The 25,896-nt window shown below is 37.4% G+C and overlaps 1 protein-coding gene across 1 annotated transcript in view; it reads right to left on the bottom strand.

Moving 5' to 3' along the window:
* LOC128858150 (O-acyltransferase like protein) overlaps nucleotides 1-24,455 on the bottom strand; it is a 58,758-nt gene extending 34,303 nt beyond the window's left edge. The window contains exon 1 of the mRNA XM_054094161.1: nucleotides 22,961-24,455. Within this exon, the coding sequence (XP_053950136.1) occupies nucleotides 22,961-23,357 (397 nt within the window). The 5' untranslated portion in view covers nucleotides 23,358-24,455. The remainder of the gene's footprint in view (nucleotides 1-22,960) is intronic.
* Nucleotides 24,456-25,896: the final 1,441 nt, after the last annotated feature.

Genomic DNA, 25,896 nt, shown 5'->3' on the forward strand with positions numbered 1-25,896 from the left:
CAAATACAAGTATGTGAATTTATATACACATGCGTTAATACATACATATATATGCTCACTCAAGTAGGACAGAGCCAGATGTCGAACGTTGCCGAACGCGGGACCGATTGTGCTCTTTGTCGTTCGTTCCGCGCTCTCGCTTGCAGTTCAAGCACATTAGCTTACATTTGCTTGCGTACGGAATAGATTCGTATACTTGATATGTCCATATGACTTGTATGCATCTTTACATATAGATTTGTTCTTTTTGAAAATTGCGCGAAATTGTATATGTATTTTATATGCATGTTTATATACATATATTAGTATACAACATATCTTATAAGGTATGTGGTAAATATTACCATAAATTTTTTCCTTCATATATAATATAATAAAAAAATTAATAATAATAACATTAAAACAACAGGTATTATTAACAAACTTGGTTTTATTTTAAATTCTTCAAGTAAATTAAATTAATAATAATCAATAAGAAGGCATATGCAAATACAAATACGTGAATTTATATATGTACATATGCGCATTTACATACATATATACGCTCACTTAAGTAGGAGAGAGCAAGATGTCGAACGTTGCCGTTCGTTTGCTTTGTTCGTTCCGCGCTTTCGCTTGCAGTTCATTCAAGGTAACGACACATGAGCAAGGTAACGACAAATGGGCAAGGTAACACTAATGAGCAAGGTAACGACACATTTTTTCGTGCGTGCAGCCGGCTAAATCGAATTATAAGACGTTATCACGTCAAAAATGTAACAGAATAATTTAACGGAAATTTTTTATCAACAAAAAAACAAAAACAGGCAGTTTTGCATTTATATTTCATTTTCTTTCTTTTTTATTTAAAGTTTAAAAAATATTATATTTATTTTTTTACTAATTTTATCAGAAAAATTTCAATTTACTGCATAAATTAGAAATAATAAGTACGTTTCAACTTCTATTTAAAAATATAAAAAAGTGTTTTACTTAGGCGGAATCGAAACCTGTTTTAACCTTCCAGTACCGACGTGTGTATGACAGACACCTTGGACAACCAAGGTTTAAGCATGCAATTATATACATACATATATCCTCACTCTACTTGAAAAGTCATACGAAAGCGTTAGTGCTAAATTTTAAAGAATAAATGCAATTTAATTTAATAAAAAATCAATGACAATCTCTTGTGTAATTATACGCGTACCCTGTTAGACCACCGGTCGGTACTTATGCAAGTAAGATGTCACGTCGGTAGTAGAAGGTTAAGTAAAAACGCATAGTTATTCTGAATGTCATATTCATAACTTTAAGATTGTTTGAAATGTATAAAACTAAAGCACAGATGAGATTATGAGTCTTGGACGCACATCACATTGATCAAGCGGGAACAAGTATGATACTATGCTAGTAACATCTGGTATGGAACCTGACAAACATGTGTTTTTGGATCTCATGGATATTGGTTGTGTCAACCCCAGAAGATATGACAGCGCGTAAAGTTAATTATTTTTTTCTGCTTACCTCTACTTAAGGAGACTTGGTGGTTTAGCAGCCGTGGGTTTATGGAACTGCAGTGTCGCTTAATAGCAATTAAACTCATTGAGGAATACTTCACTGCAGGATATACTACCGGACTATCGGCTTGTTGGGTTGGGTACTAGGACATGCAGTTTATGACATCAACATTCTATGGGCCAGAAAATTTTACGGGTATTCCAAATCTCACATAAAGAATTTTGTCGAGGACTGGGATGACACGAAATTAATACAACACTAGATGGAAAGTTCAGCACAGATGCTGATAAAACAATTTATCCTCCCTTCTAGCAGAACATCAAGTAGGCCCCTAAACTTAGATAGATAGAACTTACGAACTTTCACTGGGTACTTTACGGGACATTCTAATCTTCATATTTACATATTTCAAGAAACTTGAACTAGTAGAAACAACGAAATGTTGTTTTTACGTGCTGGGCACATCTTCTGCGAATTTGTACCTCTTGCCAGATGAAGATTCACTCAACTCGTGCTCAAAATTAAAAAATGTTTCGAGGACCCTCCCGTTTCGAACTCTCTACAGTTTTGCAAGTCTTATATGATTCAGCTTTTGCTTTCATCAATCATCTAAACTGTGTGATTCCTAAAGTCTACTTCAATTTAGCATTCCTAAAGGGCTACGCGAAAGACTTCTAGGACTCTAACTGACTCTAAGTCCATTGAAGATATGAAAAAAAGTCTGAGGAAGTGCTAAAACACACTAGAAGCCCTCAATTGTATTTTCGTGGCCAATCACAAAAGATCTCATCAGAGGTAGTAGTGTTTTGTTTTTGAAAATTTTACATGCCCTTAAAGGACGCTGTAGATTTTTCAAAAAGTTCTGATTTAACTATAAGAATATTATTTGCTCGATCCGATATTAAAATTGTGATTTCATTACAGACTTTAATCGGTTATAATCAGTTGAATCCAAGGACGATATTGTAGATCTCAAGGTTTGCTCTTTAACTATGGTGAACAAAAAAAATTGTGAGTGGAACTGTGACTGCCACGTCACTTGGGGATTTGACAGCCGTATTCACATGTATGAATTCACACACTTGCTTAATCAGTCGTAGTTCAGATCGCAACGAAGTGCCTTTGGTAAATTTTTTCGTTTGTCAAAATCGCTCAGATCCGAATAACGGCTTGTTAAAGAGCTCAACTTTACAATTTTTTCACCATGAGTCTAATCCTTACTGAAATGAGCTTTCGACATTCGCACACTCTACCGTCCATTTTACTTTTTCCATTTGTTTTGTTCGGTAGTTATTGCTTGGAACGCCATCCGTTCAACTTAGTTAAAATACAATACTTACATTCTGTCATCAACGTCTTCAACGGATAAAAACGTTGACAAGGACAAGGAAATGGTTTCGGAAAGTCATCATTTAAGTTTGAGGGACGTAGCTTATGATCTTAGCGTGCCTCATGAATCAGTTCACAACATTTTACACCATCAATTGGACATTAGACGCGTGGCTGCTCGACTCGTTCAAAGAGGTTTGATATTCTTTCAAAAAATTCATCGGACCCAACGTTTATCCAGTGCATCATAATAGGTGATGAGACACGGGTATATGAGTTTGACATTCAAAGAAAAATTTGTATTGCTTCGAATGGAGCCTATTTTGAAGGCGACAAAATAAATTTTGTTGATTAAAAAATTATTTTGTGTTTTATTGATCGATTCTCGGTATTTTTTTAACAGAATGTAGTTCAACGCATTCTCTTTCCTCAACTGTTTTGAACAACGTAAGCAATTTTTCTTTGAGGATTTCCATATTTTCTGAACTGATTACAGTGCTTTAGAATATTTTCCAATCGGTCAAAAGGTTTTGACAACACAATTCATTTATTAAAAGCTTGAATGCGTCAGGTGACTATTTTTTTGCCACATAAAAAATTTAAGGGGTAGCAGCAAAAGAAAAAATATTTTTTAGGCCATCCCCATTCTAACTATAACTTATGTGAACTAAGTGAAAAAGTCCATTATTTCGATAGGGAGGCTCACACAGAGATATTGCTACTCATCTAGGTACCAACAGAACACGAATTTTCCGTACGAATAGGTATTTATATTCAAAAAGCCGCTAAAATTAAAAATAGTGAATTGCGATAGAGAAAACGAAAAGCAAAAATATGTACATACACATTTAGGTGTTTTGCCTGCAGTTATTTTCTTCCTTAAGCTTTTTCTTTGCTTCAATTGCATAATTTTGAATTGCTTTGGCTGGAAATGGGTTAGGCGATGCACTAGCATAAAAATGTGAAGTTGGGTGTATGTGCATCTGTATATGTGTGTAAATGTACACTAATAAATGAAGAAAAAACAGCACAGGCTTTTTCGAAATTCTTCAGGAAATATCTATACGCATGTGTCTCCATTATTATTTTATTAGGCCGGATCGGTTTTACTACTACACAATTGTATGACATACTAATGATGGTAAACATTGAAGACCGAATTGGCTATGTGTTTTCTTAAGATGGTTTATCAATTGGTAGCAGAGTAAAAGTTATCAATACCCCTTTTGTACGGTCATGATTCGTTGGAGCAAACTATTAAAAAAAATAATCGAAATACCCCAGATTGTGAATGGTCCAAAGCGTTTAAATTATCTATTTTGCAATAATTAAAGAGCAATCATATTTGGGTTAAGGTTAGTTGGTATATTGAAATATATGTTTTTAATTCGCCTCTCACTCCATAAAACATTTTCACGCAGTTTAATGCGTCATAACTGCAATTAAACTATTTACAAAAGAGTGGTCAGTTGCATAAGTAAGATAATGATGTAAATTGGGAAATGGTATAATAGTGGTCTGTACAATGTTTAACAATAGACTTAGTAAATAACACTTTAAGCACATTCCCATGAACATACACAATTTTGTGTGTGTTTAATACAACATTGCATTAACTGCTGATAATACGAATACCCGTAGTAGAAGAAATTACATTGCGTGACGTCTTAACTTTCGGTTTTGTTGCATGTGCCACATTTCGACTTCTCATTTATACTATACCTATGTGTGTATAGGTGTGGCAATTTAGTATTTTTACATGCACATAAACGTACATTAGAGGAGGACTTTGCTTACATCGAATTTTTTAAAATTTTATTTGTGGTATATTCGTACGCACCAGTGTAGTGTAATTTTATTTTTCCAAACCTAATTTCATAATTCACTTAGATAACGATTGTTTGTAATAGAGTAACGGTATCGAGGTACTAAAAACCAATCATACTTTCTATATAATGACTACTTTGAAAAGAGCAACAATTATGTGCATTCCGAGGAGTGTAAGTGAATATAATTTGTTCAACTCCTAAAAAATTTGGCAAATGATCCTACTTTTGAGTAACACTGTAGGGGCACTAAAATGACACATAACAACGCCGAGACATGTAAAAGTAACTTTGGCTCATAGATTAAGAATCTGAATTCCATTTTTCCGGATCAATTCATTTTCTCAAAATATTTCGGTACTATACTAAATTTGCATTGTCTCTCAAGCGATTTATGGATTTTTTTGAATGAAAAAAGTCACAGTCTCTTTCAAAATTACGATTTTTTCCAATTTAGGGCACTTCCTGACCTATTTCTACTAAATTTTTGTATTAAATTTTTTTATACCATATAATACAATACTTTGTATTGATTTGTCTATTTTTTCCCGAAGAAATAAAATGTTTTGCTTTGGCTGCGTTTTAAAATCTTTATATCTTTTTATGCATTTCAGTTAAAATCGACAGCGTTAATGCAGCAAGCGTAGAGTCAATTCTCTTCCCAGCGAAACGATCATCGAATGCCATTATGGTTTCATGACATCTTTCGCCGATTTCGTTTGTTTCTGTGAACAATTGCTTGGGAGACGATGTAATCTTTTTTTTTGTTTTTTTTTGTGTTTAGTCCCCATTTATTTTATACATCTGTCTATTGACATTAAGTATGTTATTTAACAATTTGGTCAGGATTTATATACATGGCTTAATGGGCAGTGCCAAAAGCGATAAAAATAAAAGTAAACGAAATAATATACAATACAAGATTAACTTTACATAATTACCATAATTTCAAGTGTACAACAATATAACAACAGTTTAAGTATTTTTACAAATTTATTGTTTTCTAGCATTTATTAGGTCGCTTGGTCGAGTTCTCTTTAGACGTCTTTTTGTGTTTTTCCCCCTTTCAAGATGTTTGTTGATTTCTGCATTACTGTGTGTGTGTAGTTTTTCAAAGTGCCTTGTTGTTTTCAAAATTCGGAGAATCTTCGATTGTTGTCGTTGAATTTTTACTATATGAGTTTTTTTTAGCCGTTTCCCACGCCTGTAGTCCATATAGTGTAGCTTCCATGCGAAGCTCCAGTTGTTATTTGATGAATATCGGAGCATTCATTGTCATATTTAATATAGAAGCTTCGGTCGGTTAGGTAGCTTTTTATGATGAGATAGTAGTCAAAAAGTTCCCGGAGGATGGTTCCATGTGTAGAAGTCCACGCAAGTGGGGAAAGTTACTGATCGCCATTCACTTGGGAATGGCCAGGACGATTCTTCTGCATATGGTTCAAGCAGCGCACAACGGCCGGGATTAGCCCACGTATCCTCTGGGTAGCTTCCGAACACCCGTTCGGGAGTGAGCTAACGTGAGAAGGCGAAACATTCCAGGATAGCTGGTTGTGCGTTGGGTTTGGGACCCGCCACTTAAAAATCCCCCCACAATGAAAAGTTTGAAAAAGCCTCGGATGAGACCTCCCTATGCTGATGACGACCCCTGCAAACGAAATAAGGAATATGATTTGAGGGCATGCACCTGGAATGTCCGGTCCCTTAATGGGGAAGGTGCCTCTGCCCGGCTGGTTGATGTCCTCGTGAGAGTAAAGGCTGACATCACTGCCATCCAAGAGATGCGATGGACGGGGCAAGGTAAGAAAACCATAGGACCTTGCGACGTCTACTACAGCTGCCATGTAAAGGAGCGCAAATTCGGTGTCGGATTTGTTGTGGGAGAGAGACTTCGTCGCCAAGTACTGTCGTTCACTCCGGTGGACGAGCGTCTCGCAACAATCCGCATCAAAGCTCGTTTTTTTAACATATCGCTAATTTGCGCCCACGCCCCGACGGAAGAGAAGGACGATGCGACCAAAGATTCTTTCTATGAGCGCCTGGAACGCTCCTATGAGCGCTGCCCCCGCCACGACATAAAAATCGTGCTTGGCGACTTCAACGCCAAGGTGGGCAAGGAGGGAATTTTTGGTCCCACAGTCGGAAAATTCAGCCTGCACAACGAAACATCCGGTAACGGACAGAGGCTGATCGACTTCGCCGGGGCCCGAAACATGGTAGTCTGCAGCACCAGATTCCAGCATAAGAAGATTCACCAAGCCACCTGGCTGTCTCCTGATCGAAAAACACGAAACCAGATCGATCATGTTGTGATAGATGGAAGACACGCTTCTAGTGTATTAGATGTACGTACGATCCGAGGACCCAACATCGACTCGGATCACTACCTTGTTGCAGCCAAACTGCGCACACGCCTCTGTGCAGCAAAAAACGTGCATCTACCTACGCAAAGAATGTTCGACATCGAAAAGCTGCAATCACAACAGACAGCCAGAAGATTCGCCACTCGACTCTCACTCCTGCTCTCAGAGAGTACTGCCCAACAAACCGGCATCCACGAACAATGGAGCAACATTTCTCGTTCTCTACGTACCGCCGCCGAAGAAGAAATCGGATTCCGGCGAGCCCGAAAAAACAATTGGTACGACGAGGAATGTCATGCTGCCGCAGAAAGAAAGGATGCCGCCTATAGAGCCACGCTGCGATCGGGCGCAACGCGAGCCATGTGGGATCGCTACAGAGAGCTGAAAAAGGAAGAGAGACGTATTATCCGAAAGAAGAAACGGGAGGCCGAAATACGTGAGTGCGAAGAGCTTGAGATGCTGGCCAACAGGAACAACGCCCGAAAATTCTACCAGAAAGTTCGGCGGCTTACAGAAGGTTTTAAGACCGGGGCGTTTTCCTGTAAGAACAAAGACGGCGAACTGGTGACTGACGTACAGAGCAATCTTAAATTATGGAGGGAACACTTCTCGAACTTATTAAACAGTGACAGCTGCGCATGTCACCGAGAAAGTGAAGATCCCGATACCCCAATCGTTGACGACGGAATTGTCGTTCCGCTGCCCGATCATGACGAGGTGAGAATAGCGATAACGCGGCTAAAGAACAACAAAGCCGCGGGCGCCGACGGACTGCCGGGTGAGCTATTCAAACATGGCGGCGAGGAGCTGGTAAGGTGCATGCATCAGCTTCTATGCAAAATATGGTCGGATGAAAGCATGCCTGCCGATTGGAATTTAAGTGTACTCTGCCCAATCCATAAGAAGGGCGATCCTGCAATTTGTGCCAATTACCGCGGGATTAGTCTTCTAAATATCGCCTATAAGGTTCTAGCGAGCGTATTGTGTGAAAGGCTGAAGCCCACCGTCAACCAACTGATTGGGCCTTATCAGTGTGGCTTCAGACCTGGAAGGTCTACCATCGACCAAATATTCTCAATACGCCAAATCTTGGAAAAGACCCATGAAAGGAGAATCGACACACACCATCTTTTCGTCGACTTCAAAGCTGCATTCGACAGTACGGAAAGGAGTTACCTGTATGCCGCTATGTCTGAATTTGGTATCCCCGCAAAACTAATACGGCTGTGTAAGATGACGTTGCTCAATACCAGCAGCACCGTCAGAATTGGGAAGGACCTCTCCGAGCCGTTTGATACCAAACGAGGTTTCAGACAGGGTGACTCGCTGTCGTGTGACTTCTTTAACCTGATGTTGGAGAGCATCGTACGAGCCGCAGAACTTAATCGCTCAGGCACAATTTTTTATAAGAGCGTACAATTGTTGGCGTATGCTGATGATATTGACATCATCGGCCTTAACAACCGCGCTGTTAGTTCTGCCTTCTCCAAACTGGACAAAGAGGCAAAGCGAATGGGTCTGGTGGTGAACGAGGACAAAACGAAGTACCTCCTGTCTTCAAACAAACAGTCGGCGCACTGGCGTATCGGCACCCACGTCACTGTAGACAGTTATAATTTCGAGGTTGTAAAAGACTTCGTCTATTTAGGAACCAGCATTAACACCGATAACAATGTCAGCCTTGAAATCCAACGTAGAATCTCTCTTGCCAACAAGTGCTACTTTGGACTAAGTAGGCAACTGAGCAGTAAAGTCCTCTCTCGACGAACAAAACTAACACTCTACAAGACTCTCATCATGCCCGTCCTAACGTATGGCGCAGAAGCGTGGACGATGACAACATCCGATGAAGCGACGCTTGGAGTGTTCGAGAGAAAGATTCTGAGGAAGATTTTTGGACCTTTGCACGTTGGCAACGGCGAATATCGCAGACGATGGAACGATGAGCTGTATGAGCTTTACGACGACATAGACATAGCGCAGCGAATAAAGATCCAGCGGCTACGTTGGCTGGGTCATGTCGTCCGAATGGATACAAACGCTCCGGCTTTGAAAGTATTCGATGCGGTACCAGCTGGTGGTAGTAGAGGAAGGGGGCGGCCTCCTCTGCGTTGGAAAGATCAGGTGGAGAAGGACTTGGCTTCACTTGGTGTGTCCAACTGGCACCGGTTAGCACGAGAAAGAAACGACTGGCGCGCTTTGCTAAACTCGGCCAAAATCTCGTAAGCGGTTATCGCGCCAATTAAGAAGAAGAAGAGTAGTCAAAAAGTAGCATTCGTTTTATTTTGTAGAGTAAGCTTTGTGCCACACTTTGTCCAACGCTTTAGCTACGTTCAAAAATAATGCGGTACTTGCAAACTTAAAATCGAAATATTTTCAGAAAATTACCTGATCTAGGAAAACGGAATAGAGATCTACAATCTACAACTCAAAATAAGTTTTGCGTGTTGGCGTTTTTTTAGTGTATTTAAGTAGACTCTGTCAAATTCAAGCAAACTTGGTCCACACACTGCATTTAAGTCCCGTTTAGTAAAAATTCAATGCAACTTATGCTCATAAAATGTCAGTACTTCAAATTGTCGGGTAACCAAAAAGTTCATGCGACCTTTTAAATTTAAAATGAATACCAAAATTAGTTGTATAGTATTAATCCTGTTTATTATTTTGTGTAAATGTGTTTTCAAAGCTTTTCGACTGGCAATAAGATCTTTATATACAAACTTCGAATTTTTCTTTACTGCAACGGAACAACAACACTCTCTTAGTTATCTGGTAAAACAATATTTTAAACATTCTTTAAGGTAAAAATATGAGCCTTTCCCGATTTAAAACATGTGTTGAGCTTAATATTATAAAATATAAATTTTTAGGACATACTTGACGAAGTCCAGCTAACGAAGAAATGGATAAAAAAGCCGGAATTTTTTGGTCAAAACTAACACTGTATACAGTAATCGTGCTTGAGCCATCGTACTCACCGTACTTTGCCTCCTGTGAATTTTTCTTGTTGCCAAAACAGAAAATATCTATAAAAAGACCTAGGTTTGCTAAAATTTTTTAGATAAACTCAGCATCGTTGGAAGAGTTCGGTTTGTACTAAAGCGAGTATTGGAAAAAGCGTTGGCATAAATAGACAATGATTAATAAATAAATATTTTTCGAAAAAAAGTAATAAATAAATGAAAAAGTCTTAACTTTTTGAACACCCCTCGAAAATGAGTTACAAGCTATGGGATAGTTTTTCAGCAAATGTTAAGGGGTATAGTTTTGTTTAGATTCTTATCGCTTTTCGGATCGTTTTTTAAATCAATATTGAACTCTGAATTTTGCGCATCTAAATCATTCAAATGATGATGTCGAACATAGAATTTTAAGCTTAACCCTTCCTTCCTCACAGACTGATAGAATTTTCATCGATGACTGGAAACTAACAAGTATATAACCAATTTTTAAACGCGGCAATAAGAATGAAGTAAGTAATTATCGGCCGCCGTAACCAAATGGGTTAGTGCGTGATTACCATTCGGAATTCAGAGAGAAATTAGGTTAAAATCTCGGTGAAGAAAAAGGTTTTTCTAATAGCGGTCGCCCTCGGCAGGTAAAGGCAAGCCTCCGATTGTATTTCTGCCATGAAAAAGCTACTCACAAAAAGTATCTGCCATTCAGAGTCGGCTTGAAACTGTGGGTCCCTCCATTTGTGGAACAACATCAAGACGCACACCACAAATAGGAGGAGGAGCTCGGTCAAACACCCAAAAAGGGTGTTACATACTTATATATATAAGTAATTATCGATAAATTTCCAAGTTCAGGATAATTTCTAAAATTTTTTGAAACCATTGCTAAAGAAAAAACGTCTTCTGGCCCTAAAAGCCTAATTTCGACCTATTAGCATGGATTCGTCCCTCGTCGGTAAACTGTGTCTAATCTCGCCCTTTTTAGTGAACATTGCATTAGAGCCTTCTCAGAAGAGCAGCAAGGCAATTGCATTTATATACGGATTTTTCCAAAGTTTTCGGCAGCGTCTCTAACAACATTTTATTATATAAATTATCTTCGCTATGGTTTCACTCTGTTTTCCTGCAATTGTTGAAATCCTCTTTATGCGGAGGGCATTATACTTAAATCTGTTAAAGAATCTAAAGATTCGGGTGTGATTTTTGACCGTCATTTTTCATTTAATAATCACATTAAATTCATCTTATCAGAATCATATTCTGTCTTAGGCTCATATTTTACGGACCTTCATACCCTGAAATTGCTGTTTACTGTATTCGTTCGCTTAAGATTGGAATTCTTTGCAACGCTCTTCCTTTTGATTAAAATAAGTTGAATTCAAATTATGCTCGTTATGTTGCTATTGAATGAGCTCTTCTGGATTTTAATGCAATATCTCATTCTTACTTCCTTGATTTCGCTGTTACAAGAAAATAATTTTCTGTACTATTGAATTATTGTATAACGTTTAGTTTAGCTAGATGTAAGTTTGTAATTTAAATATGGATATACTCGTATGCACATATTTTCATTATTCTTTAGTATTAGTATTAGTAGTAAATAAATTAATAAATAAGGGACGTTGAAGCTCTTATATGGTATGTTGATTAAGTCCACGTTCAAAATTAGCATGCACGGGCTATGAATTTCTACTGCCTTTTTATTTTTTAATGATGAAACTAATTATCTTAAATAGCCAACATTGGTTACTCGGCTCGTTGGTTTTTAAGTGATTTTTGTTGTAATTTTGTTTGAGAAAATTTAATTACAAGTTTGTAAGAAAAATATTCAAGTTGTCTTATTTTCAGTAGAAACAAAATAAAAACTCTCATTAAGAAATTTCGCCCATTAAACTGAGTAATAATGGCTTATGCAGGTAACAAACGCATAGAAAAAAGTTCAGATTAGCTTAATAATGAAAGGTGATATTAGTAGTTGTCGATTGCTTGTAATGTAAAATTCATGTTTTTCCAGACTTATGATGTGATTATCTGTATTAAAAACTATTGAGCTCAACACATTCCACTGTTTTTTTTCTAGTTAGAATAACACATTTTTACATTGCAAATATTTTCGATAATGCTGACACATCTGTAGGCACATTCATTAGCGGTCAATGAGATGGATGAACGGTACGAGTTGTTACTTAATAGGACACAAGCTCATGCTTACAACGCCTTAATGGTTAACTAATTGCTTATTGCACTTATACATATACACACAAGTATGTAAATATAAATGAGATTTTGAGGATAGGGGTATTCATTAGAAATTTCATAGAAGACTCCTCCGCGTCGCCACTTCTCTGCTCGTTACATCTGCTCACTTGACGGAAAATTGGCATGTGAAAGCAACAACAATGTTATCGAGCAGGATTCGCCCTAGCGAGTACGCTTATACCTCATAAAACTGGTATAGCTCACTAATTTCACAAGAAAATGTAATTTTTAGCAGCTTTTCTCCAGCGTTACCAAAAGATCCACATTTTTATCGAAAAATTGTGTTCAGCGACGAAGCTCATTTTTGGATCGATGGGTACGTAAATAAGCAGAATTGTCGATTCTGGAGGGAAGATCAGCCAGAAGAATTGCAAAAGCTACCAATGTATCCAGAAAAATCACAGTGTGGCGCGGTTTATGGGCTGATACCTTCATTGGACCGTACTTCTTCAAAGATGCTGCGAATGGTAACGTAACTGTGAATGGTGAGCGCTACCGTGAAATGATATCCAACTTTTTTTGCCCAAAATGCAAGAGCTTGACTTGCCTGGCATGTGGTTTCAGCAAGACGGTGCCACATGCCACACAGCACGCGTAACAATGGACATGTTGAGAGGCGAGCTCGGTGAAAATTTTATTTCACGTTCGGGACCTGTCACGTTGGCCACCCAGATCGTGCGATATAACGTCTTTAGATTATTTTTTGTGGGGCTATGTTAAAGCTCATGTCTATTTAGTCAAGCCTGCTTCAATTAACGCATTGGAAGACAACATTAAAGCATTTATATGTGAGATACCGACCGAAACATTGGAAAGAGTATGCCAAAATTGGACTAAGCGTACTATCGATTTAAATAAAAATTTCATGCATTTTTTTTAATTTTACGTGTGTTTTTTTGAAAAACTTTCCTATAGCTCTTCAAAAATCACCCTTTATTACGATTTTCGAAATGGATAATCGAAACAGGAGTGCATTGATCAACCTACTTCGACTTTTGGCGTTGACACACCATACTTAACTACTGGGAAACGCTGATATAACGAGTATTAACGTGGCCGTCAATCCTTGCAGAAGAAATTTCGTGAAAGCCGTTCGCAAATGGCAGTTGTGGTAGTAACATTCGTGCGTTTTGTGCGTGAATTGATAACGCAAGATCGACATGCGACATTTCGGAGGAAAGAAGCATCCTTGAGCATTAGTGGGATTACGCAGCACACACAACCATTTTTTTGCCTGAAGTTTTCGGAAAACTAAGGAAGACCAAACGCCGAATACGAATCATCCTTCACCAAGACAATGCGATCTCCCACGTATCGGCTCGCACGAGAGAGTTTTTAGCACTTAAAAGATCGAATTAATGGCTCATCCGCCTTAAAGCCTTGACTTGGCACTTAATGATTTCTTTTTGTTTCTGAACAGCAAAAATAAAATGTGAGATCACTGCTTTTCAACACCTGAAGAAGCTCTTGAAAAGAATGTTTTGGAGGTACCCACTTCAGAGCGGCAAAAGTGCTTTGGAAATCGATTCAAGCGAAAGTAGAAGTGTATTGACTTCAAATGAGAATATTTTGAAAACAATAAAACCATTTTTATTATTAATTTACTGTGTTTTCATTATAGGGCGCAAAATATAACCGGCAACCCTCGTATAATCAAGATAACAATACCAAATTTTGAACTTCTTGTGCATTATTTTAAGCATTACTGCTGTTGGAAATGATCGAGTAGAAATTTTGATAAAATTATTTGAGCTAGGCAACTTTGAAGAAATCAAAAAAAATAAAAAATCAGTCGCCGTAGACGAATGAGTTGGTGCGTGACTACCATTCGGGAGTGCGTAGGTTCGAATCTCCGTGTAGGAAACTGCAAAATTATCGAAAACGATTTTTCTAAGAGCTGTCGCCCTCCACGGCAGGTAATGGCAAATTTCCGAGTGTATTTCCTCGTAAAAGAAATATTTGCCGTTCGGAGTCGGCCAAAACTACAGGTCCCTTCATTTGAAGCATATCATCAAAATGTACGCCACAAATGTGAGGAGGAGCTCGGTCAAGCACCAAACAGAACGCGCCAATTATTTATTTATTTAGTTTTTAATTTTAAAAAACGGTTTTCAAGCTTTTGGGACTCCATTGACTTAAGCAAAATTCAATAGTTGCTAATAATAAATTGCGTATCTGTACGAAATTTCTGATTGAACATCATTTTTTCTCTCGTAGGCTTCACAGATAGTTTCATAAAATATTATTAGTTACAATATAATATATGGTATTTTATAAAATTATCTGATGATTCAATGAGCTACTAGCTGCCAAATTTTTTGTAAACAATAATGTACTCGTATGTACGATTATATGTATGTGTTTACTTATATAGATATGAGCACATACATACATGCATATGTGGGTAAAAATATGTCAACAATATCTGTTGAACAAATCATTACAAAACATTAATAGAAATTTCGAATGCGAATAAAAAATAATTTACCTGAACAATTAACCACAATATTTACTCAGTTATGGGACAGCTAAAGTACTACACAAGTACCATCAATCTACAAATTCATTTATCCACGTGCATATTCATATTTTATATTAAAAGCGTAATGGAAAATTGGTATTTATTATAAAAATAGTTAGACATTGATTTCGATGATGTCTATCGCTACAGCATGAAGAAGCAAATTTCGCAGTAAATAAAGTCAGAACTACAAAAAATGAAATTGAATTAAAAATATTTGCCATTGAGCCAATGTCTCATGATCACTTACATATTCTGTGCCGGTGACAAGTGGCTAATTGAACTTGTCATGAAATAATTTGTGAAAATCATACACCTGAATGCCGCAGACTTATTAATTTGTGAGTTCATTAGTGGGCCGAAAAAAGTTCGGAAGAAAACCTTGATAGCGGATTTTGTCTTTGTATTTTTGATATTCATTATTTGTAATTTTTTTAAGTAACCATAATGAATTTGATGAAATGGATATTTCTTGGAAATGTGAAATACATATACATCTATTTGTTTCTACACAGCTTTAACAGCGTTTCACATTCAATTATTGTTAAGAAAAGGCTTTCATTCCATATTTCCATATTTCTCCGTTGGTTGGAGTTCTGTATCTTGAAACGTAGGTGCATGGATGTCGCTGATGATCGTCATAGTAAAGGGTCTTTCAAAAGTGAACGCCTAGATGCCAGTAGTGAATTATTCCTAGACGGCAACTTTTTGTATGCCACCTTTGGCATTTGTCAAGTAGACAGTTGTACAATTTTACACGATAGAACAACCCGTTAAAATTATTGAAACTTACTATGAAAATTGTCGATCTTTAAGAAGAACATATAGTAAAATGCATATTTTTTTGGTGGAAATAATTGTCCGTATAAGTTGACAACTCAAAGGTTGGTGAAAAATACCAAGAAACTGGTTCTGCCGGAAATATAAGAAGGACTGGCAGACGAAAAACTGGATGTTCTGTTGAGAAGATTGCTGTTACGGAGCAAAGTTTTGCTAAACAATCTTCAACATCCATAGCTCGACATTCTCAAGAATTAGGCATTCATGAATGGACTGTTGGCGGATTTTACCTGTAGACGTCGTCAAGATGAACATTTAAATGATGAAATTTTTGACATACAATTTTTAAGAGCCGCGAGAATCTAAGTTTTTACATGTTTTATTTTAAAGCAACATCTAAGCGCGTCTCTTGAAAAACCTTTAAGGTGTAAATATTGGTGTTGCTCCACCAAAGCCACCGTGTGTTAATTCGCCTTGATCCAAATGAGCAATAATAAAGTTTTTTTGATTAGTGTTTTTTTTTTCGGGAGCAAATGGAAGCATTTGCCCGACCCAGTGTTTTACTCAAACAACTGGTTTCCGAATTTGATGGTTTTCACATATTTAAAAAGGTATTATTAAAGGTTAACGCTTCCGTAATTTTGTATCAAAATTTTAAGCAAATCAGACAATGAGGGAGTTATAGAACTTTGACTGAAAGAATTTAGCGAGGGCAACTTGAAACTAGTGAGTTTTTAGGCTCATTTGATTAATTTTTTTAAATCGATTTTTATTGTGTTTGCATATCTAAAAAGGTTAACACTTCCGTAATTTTGTGTTAAAATGTCAAGCTAATCCTGGCCATTGAAAAACTGAGTGCACCTGTATTTGTAATTTTGATCATATGTGAATACATATTTCGAGGATATCGAGATATTGCGGCACACAATTTTTGTATATGAATACTCAAGCTTTTAATTGCAAAAATTGAGCTTAGTTTTTATTCTCAGAATGATATTTGTGATTTTATTTTTTTTTTTGTTATAGATTTTTTCGATTATAAGAATTGGCTCGATCTAATGTACAAACGAACTCTTGATCAACAAGATATTCACGCCCGAGCTCCGCAAATGCCAACAATTCAATGGCTGCATTTAACCTTTTACAGTAGTGTTACCTTCAAAACTAATACGCTTTAAGCTTATCCACATAGTGTGTATGTATGAATGTACATATGTATGTATGCATGTATGTAGCTAGACAAGATATGTTTGAGCGCATGCCCACCTATATGCATATTTCCATTCTTATATAAGTAAATATATATGTGAGTGTATGTATATACCTGTTAAATGTACATGAGTGTATCTACATATAAATATGTATGCATGTAAATGCTCAAATACATACAGACATTTGCAAATTTTTAATTCACCTTAGCGTATTTTATTACGTACCATTGCAGTTATTTCAATTAAAAGCATCACAGTTCAGCTGTTGGCTTAAATAATTCATAGACCTTGAAAATACTTCAATTGAGTGGACAATCTGGTAATCGGTTTAAAAAACTGCATATACTCGTGTACCCTTATGCACATATATACATACATACATACAGACACAAATAGTTTCAGTGTATATGCACTCGTGTTTTTATCTCAATATTTACTGTATCCTCGTACATACATCAATGGCCGAGTGTTGGTCTCGAGCCTCTCTCTTGGCCGCTGTGCTGTAATATTAAGAAAACTTGATATTACACCACTTTAATGCCGCTAAAAGGCATTTTTTAATTCTTCTTCCTCTGCTACGCAGTGCCCCACACGCTGGTTAAGCACATACTTAAAAATATACCTACTCGCAAACATATTTGTATTTATGTTTGTATATCTACTACTTTGCCCGCTGAAATGTTTGAGCATGCCTATGTATAATACATAGATTTGCGGGCAATCGGAACAGCAGCCGATCAACAGGCAGTTAACTATTGATCTTGTCATTGGTTTCTTTCAGCGCCTTGGATGTTTGAAAATTCAATAATTGAGCCCAGAAAGTAAGTACCAAGTGTGGTGCGCAGCTAAGTACATACATACATGCATAAGTACATATGTATGTATGTGTGCCGCTCAGACTTTGACGCCTTAATCAGTGGCGGTACAATTCAGTGCGGCAAACACACAATCAAAACAAATACAAAATAAAACAAAAACAAAAAAAAAACATTAAAAAGAAAACAAAACGAATAAAAACTCGTATCTTTTGACACACTTTGGCGGCGACCAACAATTAAGAGTGCAATAAACTAAATATCCAAACTGGAAAACTTGCTTTCGATTTACGTTGAATGGACGGCGGACATAAGGACGGTTAAAGAGCGGGCGCGGCCAGCAAGAAATGGCAACATGTAAAATCAAAACTTCAAAACAGCTCAATAGTGCAAAAGTTTGCGAAGTACGTACGTATGTACGTAGCCATGGAAAGCATAATAACAACGAGAGTGTATAGTTAAATACACAAAGATATTTGTTCATTACAACAATAATCATATGTTGCACGCTGAGCGCCAAATGGACAGACGAGCCCTAATTGATTACATAATAAAAGAGTGGTAGCTGCTTTCAGGTATCTGGGGGAATGTGCATGTATGTATGTATATGTAAATGTTACTCAAATTTATTTTAAAAACAACAACAACTATGCGATGTGGTAATAGACAGATAAAAGCGAAAGAAAATATTATTATAAATTCATGAAAATTGACAATAAAGTTGGCACCTTTGGCGACAGAACAGGTTGTGAATGACGGGGGCTGCTCAAATGTCATTTCGGAAACATTGAGGACAGTAGAATGAAATATGTAGTTAATTGGAGCAAACGTATCAACTTGGCATGTGAAATATTTTCTTTCCAAAGTGCTTTGAAAATTATTTCAAACAAATGTGAAAGTGTATTGCTCAGCATGGAGAATAATAAAACCAATACTCATGTCTCCATTGTTAGGCCAGAAATATAAAAAGCAACCCTCCTACAACTCAATTCTAACTGAAGTAATTTTGGGCGTTTATTAGTTTATTAGCTGTGATTACAGCTGCGGGCTGTTAATTGAAAATTTTACCATATTACCCATTATTTCAGTCAAGTTTCCAGGTCGATTTTTAAATTGTGTGGTATCGAACGCGAACATGCCTTTTTACCACAAAGTGATCATGCAAAATCTAATGGACGCTCGTCATATTAACGTGTCACGGTATCTGACATTTGTAGCACAACAACTGCCTTTGGACCATCTTCACGACCCTCGTCAGTGAGCGAACAGCGACCACGAGAAAATCTATTGTATCATTTTTTTACGGTGCTAAATGGATGTACCATAGTCGAATGGGTTGGTGCGTCACTGCATTCGGGAGTACGTAAGTTTGAATTTGCGTGCATGAAACAACAAAATGATCGCCCCTCGGCAGGCAAAGGGAAACCACCGAATGTATTATATTTATGCTATGAAAATATATATATATATATATATATATATATATATATATAATTGGCGCATACACCCACTTTGGGTGTTTGGCCGAGCTCCTCCTCATATTTGTGACGGCGCCTTGATGTTGTTCCACAAATGGGGACGTACAGTGTCAAGCCGACTCCGAACGATAGATACTTTTTATGAGGAGCTTTTTCATGGCAGAAATACACTCGGAAAAACTTCTTTATTTTGATCTTCCGCCGAGATTCGAACCTACGTTCTCTTTAAATTCCATATGGTAGTCGCGCACCAACCCATTCGGCTAATGCTATGCAAAAGTTCCTCATAGAAAACCATTTGCTGTTTGGAGTCGGTTTAAAACCGTAGGTCCCTTCATTTGTGGAACGACATCAAACCGCTCGCCACATGTAGGAGGAGGAGCTCTGCCAAACACCGAATTGTACGCGCCAATTATTTATATTTTTTTTATATTTTTAAATGGAGGATCGATGAGCAGGATCGTATTATGATTTTATTTCATAGATGCATTCCTGCTTTTTAATCCGCGTCGAAAATTGGAAGAAATAATCGCACGATAATGTTCACGGTTTAATTCTATTTTTTTTTGCCCAGATGAATCTCTAAAGTCAATCTAAACAGAACTAATATGGCTCATATTTCAAAACGTTCTGATTGCATTTATGATAAAATACGCCAAACTGTTCAATTCAAACGTCAGCGTCTGACAACACTAGAAGTGCTCAATGCTAGAAATATAAACAGCAACCCTCGTAAATAACTCAAATCTATGCACAAGGTGGCGTAGAAATTAATCATCTAATTTTGTTTTTGAACAACTTTTTACTGAATTAAAAAAAAAAAAAAATTATGAATAAAACCTTCCTAAACAAAATTATTTCAAAAGTTATTAATAAAACATACACTCTGTGCATATAAAGTTTCGCATTCAAACGAACAAGTCTTAAGATATATTTTCAAAATAATTTTTTCTAGTTTAGTAATCTATCAGTTATGTTATTTATAAGCCACCTTTGCCAGCGATCCGCCAGATAGTGCGTGTATAATAGAACCCAAGGTCGAAGAGCAATCGTTAATTTTAGTTTCATTCATTCAATAGTTTTTTGAGAAGTCATTGAACCAATCTGCGCATTACGACCCAATGGATTCTGTTGAGCCAAAGTCTGCAAGAAGTTTTATGTTTACATAGGTCTACACCCTGTCAACAACACAGAGATACGAGTGGTGTACAAAAAATTTAAAGCTGGCCATATTGCGCCTGATCATTTGTCTCGTTCCGACAGTTTATTCGTCTCTGCGACTGTTCAAAACATCGAGAAGATCGCCGCGAGAGTATCAGGGAGCTAGCAGCCGCTACGACATTTTTGGATGAGGCGAGTTAAAGAAATGTTTTTTGGGGCAAAATGTTTTCGAAGGAATTATTATCAGTGACGACACAAGGATCTATTAATATCTATCGATAATCACTGGAATGGCGATTTTAGAGGATCCAAAGCCCTAAAACCGCAACAAAGTCAATAAGAAATGAAAATTTCCTAGGCCGTTTTCCTTGTGTACCATAATGCGATCTACTACGATTTTTTTCGTCAGGCTATATAGTAAATAAGGAGTGGCGCTAGATGGAGAATTTTCGTTGCAAATGGTCCGATTTGGGAAGAAAGATTTCGCGGTTGAAGAAAAACTCACAGAATGAGGTGAAAGTTCCTCCTTATTCGGCTTATTAAAATAGTTTTGAATATTGGAATATCTCTACCAAATATTATTAGATTAGATTTTTTATGCACTTCACCTCATGGTCTTTTGTGTCCTCTACTCATCACAATACCTCATCTAGACACAGTTTCCTTATTAACTCAAGATGGAGCTGGTGATCCAAAAGGTGATAAGAGGTCGTAAATGGTGATGGATCGTGCACACTCTCAGAGAAAAAAGGGGAAAGCAGAACAGCGTTGGGATGGAACCCTCAAGGGCAAAAAATACCTTCGCGATTTTTTGTAGAAACAGTTAACTAAACGTGGGATATTGCAAAGAGAACAGCAGTCAATAGAATAAAATATAAATATTTTGTTGAAGCTCTCTATTCCCAAGTGGAATACTAATGAAAATAAAAAATAAAAAAAATTACTGCAATGCGGATTGTTGACAGTTTTATAGAAAAAGCTTCTGCCAATTCATGGGTTAGTTTAAGAAATACTAACGCCTTTAAGTGCAGCACCACATCCTATTACTCTTACTCTTTAAGACAGACAAAATACTTTTTAAATGAAACACTAGATGGAAAACTTCTTGAAACACGAAAAATTCTTTAAAATATCCTCACAGAGTGTTTTTAAAGCATTTCTGAGGATAAATTCTGGCGAGCCTCATAGTTTAAGTCATAATACTTACATAATAAATACAATACTTTACTCTTTTCTGGCTGAAAGGTGTTGTAAATATGTAAAATTGTCACCTCTAATTCACAGGTGACTCATCGAATACCGATTCATTCTGGAAAATTCACTGTTTGGTAGAATTTGTGGACAGAAAACATAGTGTAGTCGCACTGCTTCAAAGACGAGGAAGTCGTTACCGGCTCCAGCGATCAGTATAGAGCCATTTTCAAAGATTGTAATTTTGTTTTTGCAAACATGTTTGAAAGAAACTTGATTTCTTTTGTAACAAGGGGTAACACATCGATTTAGTGAAGAAACCTGTTAGGGATAAGATTACTTCTAGTAATAGGCTGGAGGACTGGCCTTCAAGATCATGCGATTAGACAGCTCTGCATTTTTGAGTATCTCTTTGAAGCCAATGGCTCATGAGAATGAGCCAACAACTCTTTGAGACTAGGAACTCAATGTAAAGCGCATCATTCGCGGCATGCAAGTCGGGAAGAGGTTGAAAAAGTTGTCGCTTTTTTTTCTTCGGACAATGGTTCCTTATGTAGAAGCCCACGCAAGTGGGGAAAGTACCTGATTGCATTCACTTGGGAGTGGCCAAGACGATTCTTCAGCATACGGTCGAAGCAGCTCACAACTTCCGGGCTTCACCTAAGAATCCTCTGGGTAGCTCTCGAGCGAGGTAATGTGAAAAGGAAAATTAACTCAGGATACCTGGTTGTGCACTCAATTTGAGACCAGCCACGTAAAAATCTTGCCCCAATGAAATCGACAACAAACCTGCAAAGTTGTAGCTTACTGACTATAAAAGGGTAAAAAGAAACTCGCAGAGGGGATTGGCGCAACATTTTGGTAGCGGCCAAGACAGACCATCGGTTGTAGTTGCCAGCTAAGTAAGTAGTATAAAGTTTTATATATTTTAAGCTCTGGCGTTTACTGCGCTCAACTAGAAGAAGACAAATTCGCAGCAGAAGTCTAAATGCGTAATACGAGCACCTACACAAATTTATTTCTCTTTAATGGCTTTACTTTCCCTTCTTTTGATTGTCCTTGTGCGATTTATTAACAAAACAGAAAAATGCAAGTTCCTTGTTCCAAATATACATATCAACACATCTACATACTACGATAAACATTAATGCGTTCGAGTGCTGCTAAAAAATATGATGGCAAAACGCCAAGCGTAGTTGCTGAAACGACAGTTAATGCAAAAAATTGTATAAGGGGACAAACCGACGATTGCGTATCCACTATGTGCAAGTTTTCCTTGTTTTTTGTTGCCACACACGTCTGAGTATGACACATCCTAAAGTAACGCTTCGCACAAACACACACGCAGAAGGTATGTAGATATGCACATAAGTAGGCATGTACCAGTTTTTTCGGCGTTTACTCCAAACAGCAGATGCAAAATGCAGTAACACACACATGCTGACACATTCCACATTAATATGCATAGCTGTTTATGTGTGCGCGCAAAACGAGTACCAACATTTCACAATTCCGCCGTTTGAATGATTATTAATTGATTTCAAGTGCAATTTAATTTAAAAGACTTACTTTTCAACGCCCAGATATTGCCTGCATTCAAGCCACGTATATACAGCTCTAAATCCTGGGAGCAATTATCACCAATCGCCTGCTGGATGCTGCTCCAACGGTCTGCAACGTGCGCTATATCAAAGATATTCAACACATCCTTCAGGCGTACTGCATTCTGGGGGTTCCACTGTGCCGACATCACTCTGCTAGTATTCATATCTCGAGTTAGCTGTTCAGGTCGATGGAGATTAATGGTGCTATGACTGGAAGTCATTGCAGCCAAGGTTGAGTTAGAAGATTTTGGTAGGTCACCATTGCTGATGGCCGCCTCAATCTGAGCTATTCTCGCAATAGCCAATATAAGAACAAAATATGACCCAATATGGGATTTGAGTGATATTCGCGGGGGATACATTGTGCTTGAACTGTCGTTGAGTTACTCGTATTCACTAGTAAAAATTAATTTAAAGTAAAAATCTGCACCCTCTTTTACGCTCGTTCAGATTTTGATATACACTTTGGTTTATGATTTGTTTAATTGATTATATTTTCTTCAACTTGTAGCCGTATTTCTATGTTAATATTAACTCAGTTCAATTTCGTACAATTTGGGTCAAATTCAAATTAGCACTCATTGGTTGGTTGACATCTTATTAATTCGTTGGATTTCACTTAAACGCGTTCACACTTTATTTATTTTTTATATGCAGCAAGTGCGTAGGCATAAATACATACAGTTATATGTATATAAATTTATGCATGCATGTGATAAAAAACAAAGTCGATCAATCGCATCCGCTTCAAAAATGGGCAGGAAATGAAAGGACGGAGTTTGCTCGTAACTAATGAACTTCAGTGGCTAATCAATTCAATAAATCATTCACTTTACCCTTATTTTCATATTTCTGTTAGTCGTTACTATTTTGAATGTTAAGCCTATTACGTATTTGCATGCATGTATGTATATTATTTACGATTTTCTTATGATTGTTTCGTAATACGAGCCATCTCCATACTTCAACGTCGTATGTAACACCTGAGGAAGAGCACTTTTACTTTCCTTATTTACGGGCACTGTGTACTATTGCGGTATTTATGTTGTTTAACGATCACAAGCTGAAATTCGTTTTTGGCGTATCGTGACTAGTTTGTCAGCCAGTGAGCGGGCCAGTGTGTAACGTGCGCGAGCGTTGTCGACCGATTTGTGCGATAGCACAAATTCGAATTGCGGTTGCGCGGCGCGGTTTGTTGTAAAAATACGTTGTTACCAGAGTTGGACGACGTTGGCCGACATGCACTTCATTTTGACTGTGGCGTCAATAGTTTGGCGTGAGCGCAATCGAAATATTTGTCTCTACGCTATTTGGGGTACCCAATTTACTGAGAGATATGTATTCTTTTGGTTTTGATTTTGGTTTCTTTCTCTCTCTCTCTCACTCTCTTGAATCTCTGTTGGACTGAAATTTAGCAAATCTTATTTGCCTAGCTAATTTAAGGATGTCTAGAGTCGTACGCGACTTTACTGATCGACCAACGAAAGTGAACTGAAAAGCGGTTTTCTTCTTTCGAGTTAAGCTGAAAAGTTCAGACAACTGCTAAACGTTGGGCTCAGTCGGTCTTTTTGCCTTACTAGTACTTGGCTACTTGCCCATTCGATCATCCCATTAGCGCTTCTCGTTCGTCTCAATAAAATCACTTCCCGGCTTTGGTTACACGCCGTAATGCAATCAACAATGGCGATGATACGAAATGCATACAGTGTTTTGTTGTTGCTTTTGTTCAGCTGGTTTTATGTTGATATGTATATTTCACGTACTAGCTGCTCTTTCATCGTGGTAGCAGCGCAAGTAAAAAGTTGATGTTGGTCAAAAAACACGTAATTTGCTTTTATTTGCTCATTTTGAAACCGTTGGTATCGTTGCAGTTGTTGCTTTTGATGCTGAGTGCAGAGCATCGTTTTTTCTTATTACCAGTTACCACTAAATATGTGTACATAGCCCCTTACATATATACCCATGTATGCACAAGTATGTTCAGTGCTCATGCATGTGAACATACATACATACATACATATGCAGTAAATGCAGTAAATGTAGTAAGTGCTTACAGTATTGCTTTAATTAAGCGGCCTTTTTGTTCGATTTGAACTTGCTTACGGTTTTTGGTCTTGTTACACATACGCATCCATACTACACGTATACAGTGAGCCACACATTCGATCGCTTTTGTGAAAAACGAGTAAAAAGGTGGCTAAATTCGCACGCAACTTAAACTTTATACACCCCGTGCATGATACTGTTCTTATAAGGTGACCAAAAAGGAACGATAGTTTTTCTACTTGTTATATTTCAGCAGCTGTCAATATTGCCAATAACATCCAGCTGTCAAAATATTCAATAAGGTTTCCCATTTCATCACTCATCGCTTCACGCTTGCCGATTGCGCGGGGATTATTAAAAATATCGAAATTCCGGCTCAGTTCCAGATAACCGATTGCGTAAAGAAGTACGTCGCAAAATCACCTTCTCGGATAAGATCTATTTTTAGTTTAGCGGCTATGTCAACTAGCAACATGCCCAGTCTCAAAGTTATTGGTCAAACATCAATGCATCCCCAAATATTGTCTGTTTGGTGGGATTTATGGCATGGCGGCAGCAACTGATTGTATTCCTATCGAAACGAAAAAGAAGGCAACATTATCATCAGTGATTCTGCAGCCACAGATCGACAACGTCGTTATATCCAAGCTGTGCTTCCAACAGTATGTCACTATATGCCATACATGTGACCAGCGCTCGAAGTTGTGAAAGAGAAATTTGAAAATTGGGTTGTCCCGGCGAGTGTTCATGAATTGGCTAATTGACTAAAATAGGTGGCAACTGCTTTTTTTCTTTTTTATCATTTTCTGTACTATTTTTCGTCAGTAGTCTAAAATATTGAAGATATATGTGATC

This window comes from Anastrepha ludens, chromosome 3 (genome assembly GCF_028408465.1).
Source record: "Anastrepha ludens isolate Willacy chromosome 3, idAnaLude1.1, whole genome shotgun sequence".
NCBI classification, from domain to species: Eukaryota; Metazoa; Arthropoda; class Insecta; order Diptera; family Tephritidae; genus Anastrepha; species Anastrepha ludens.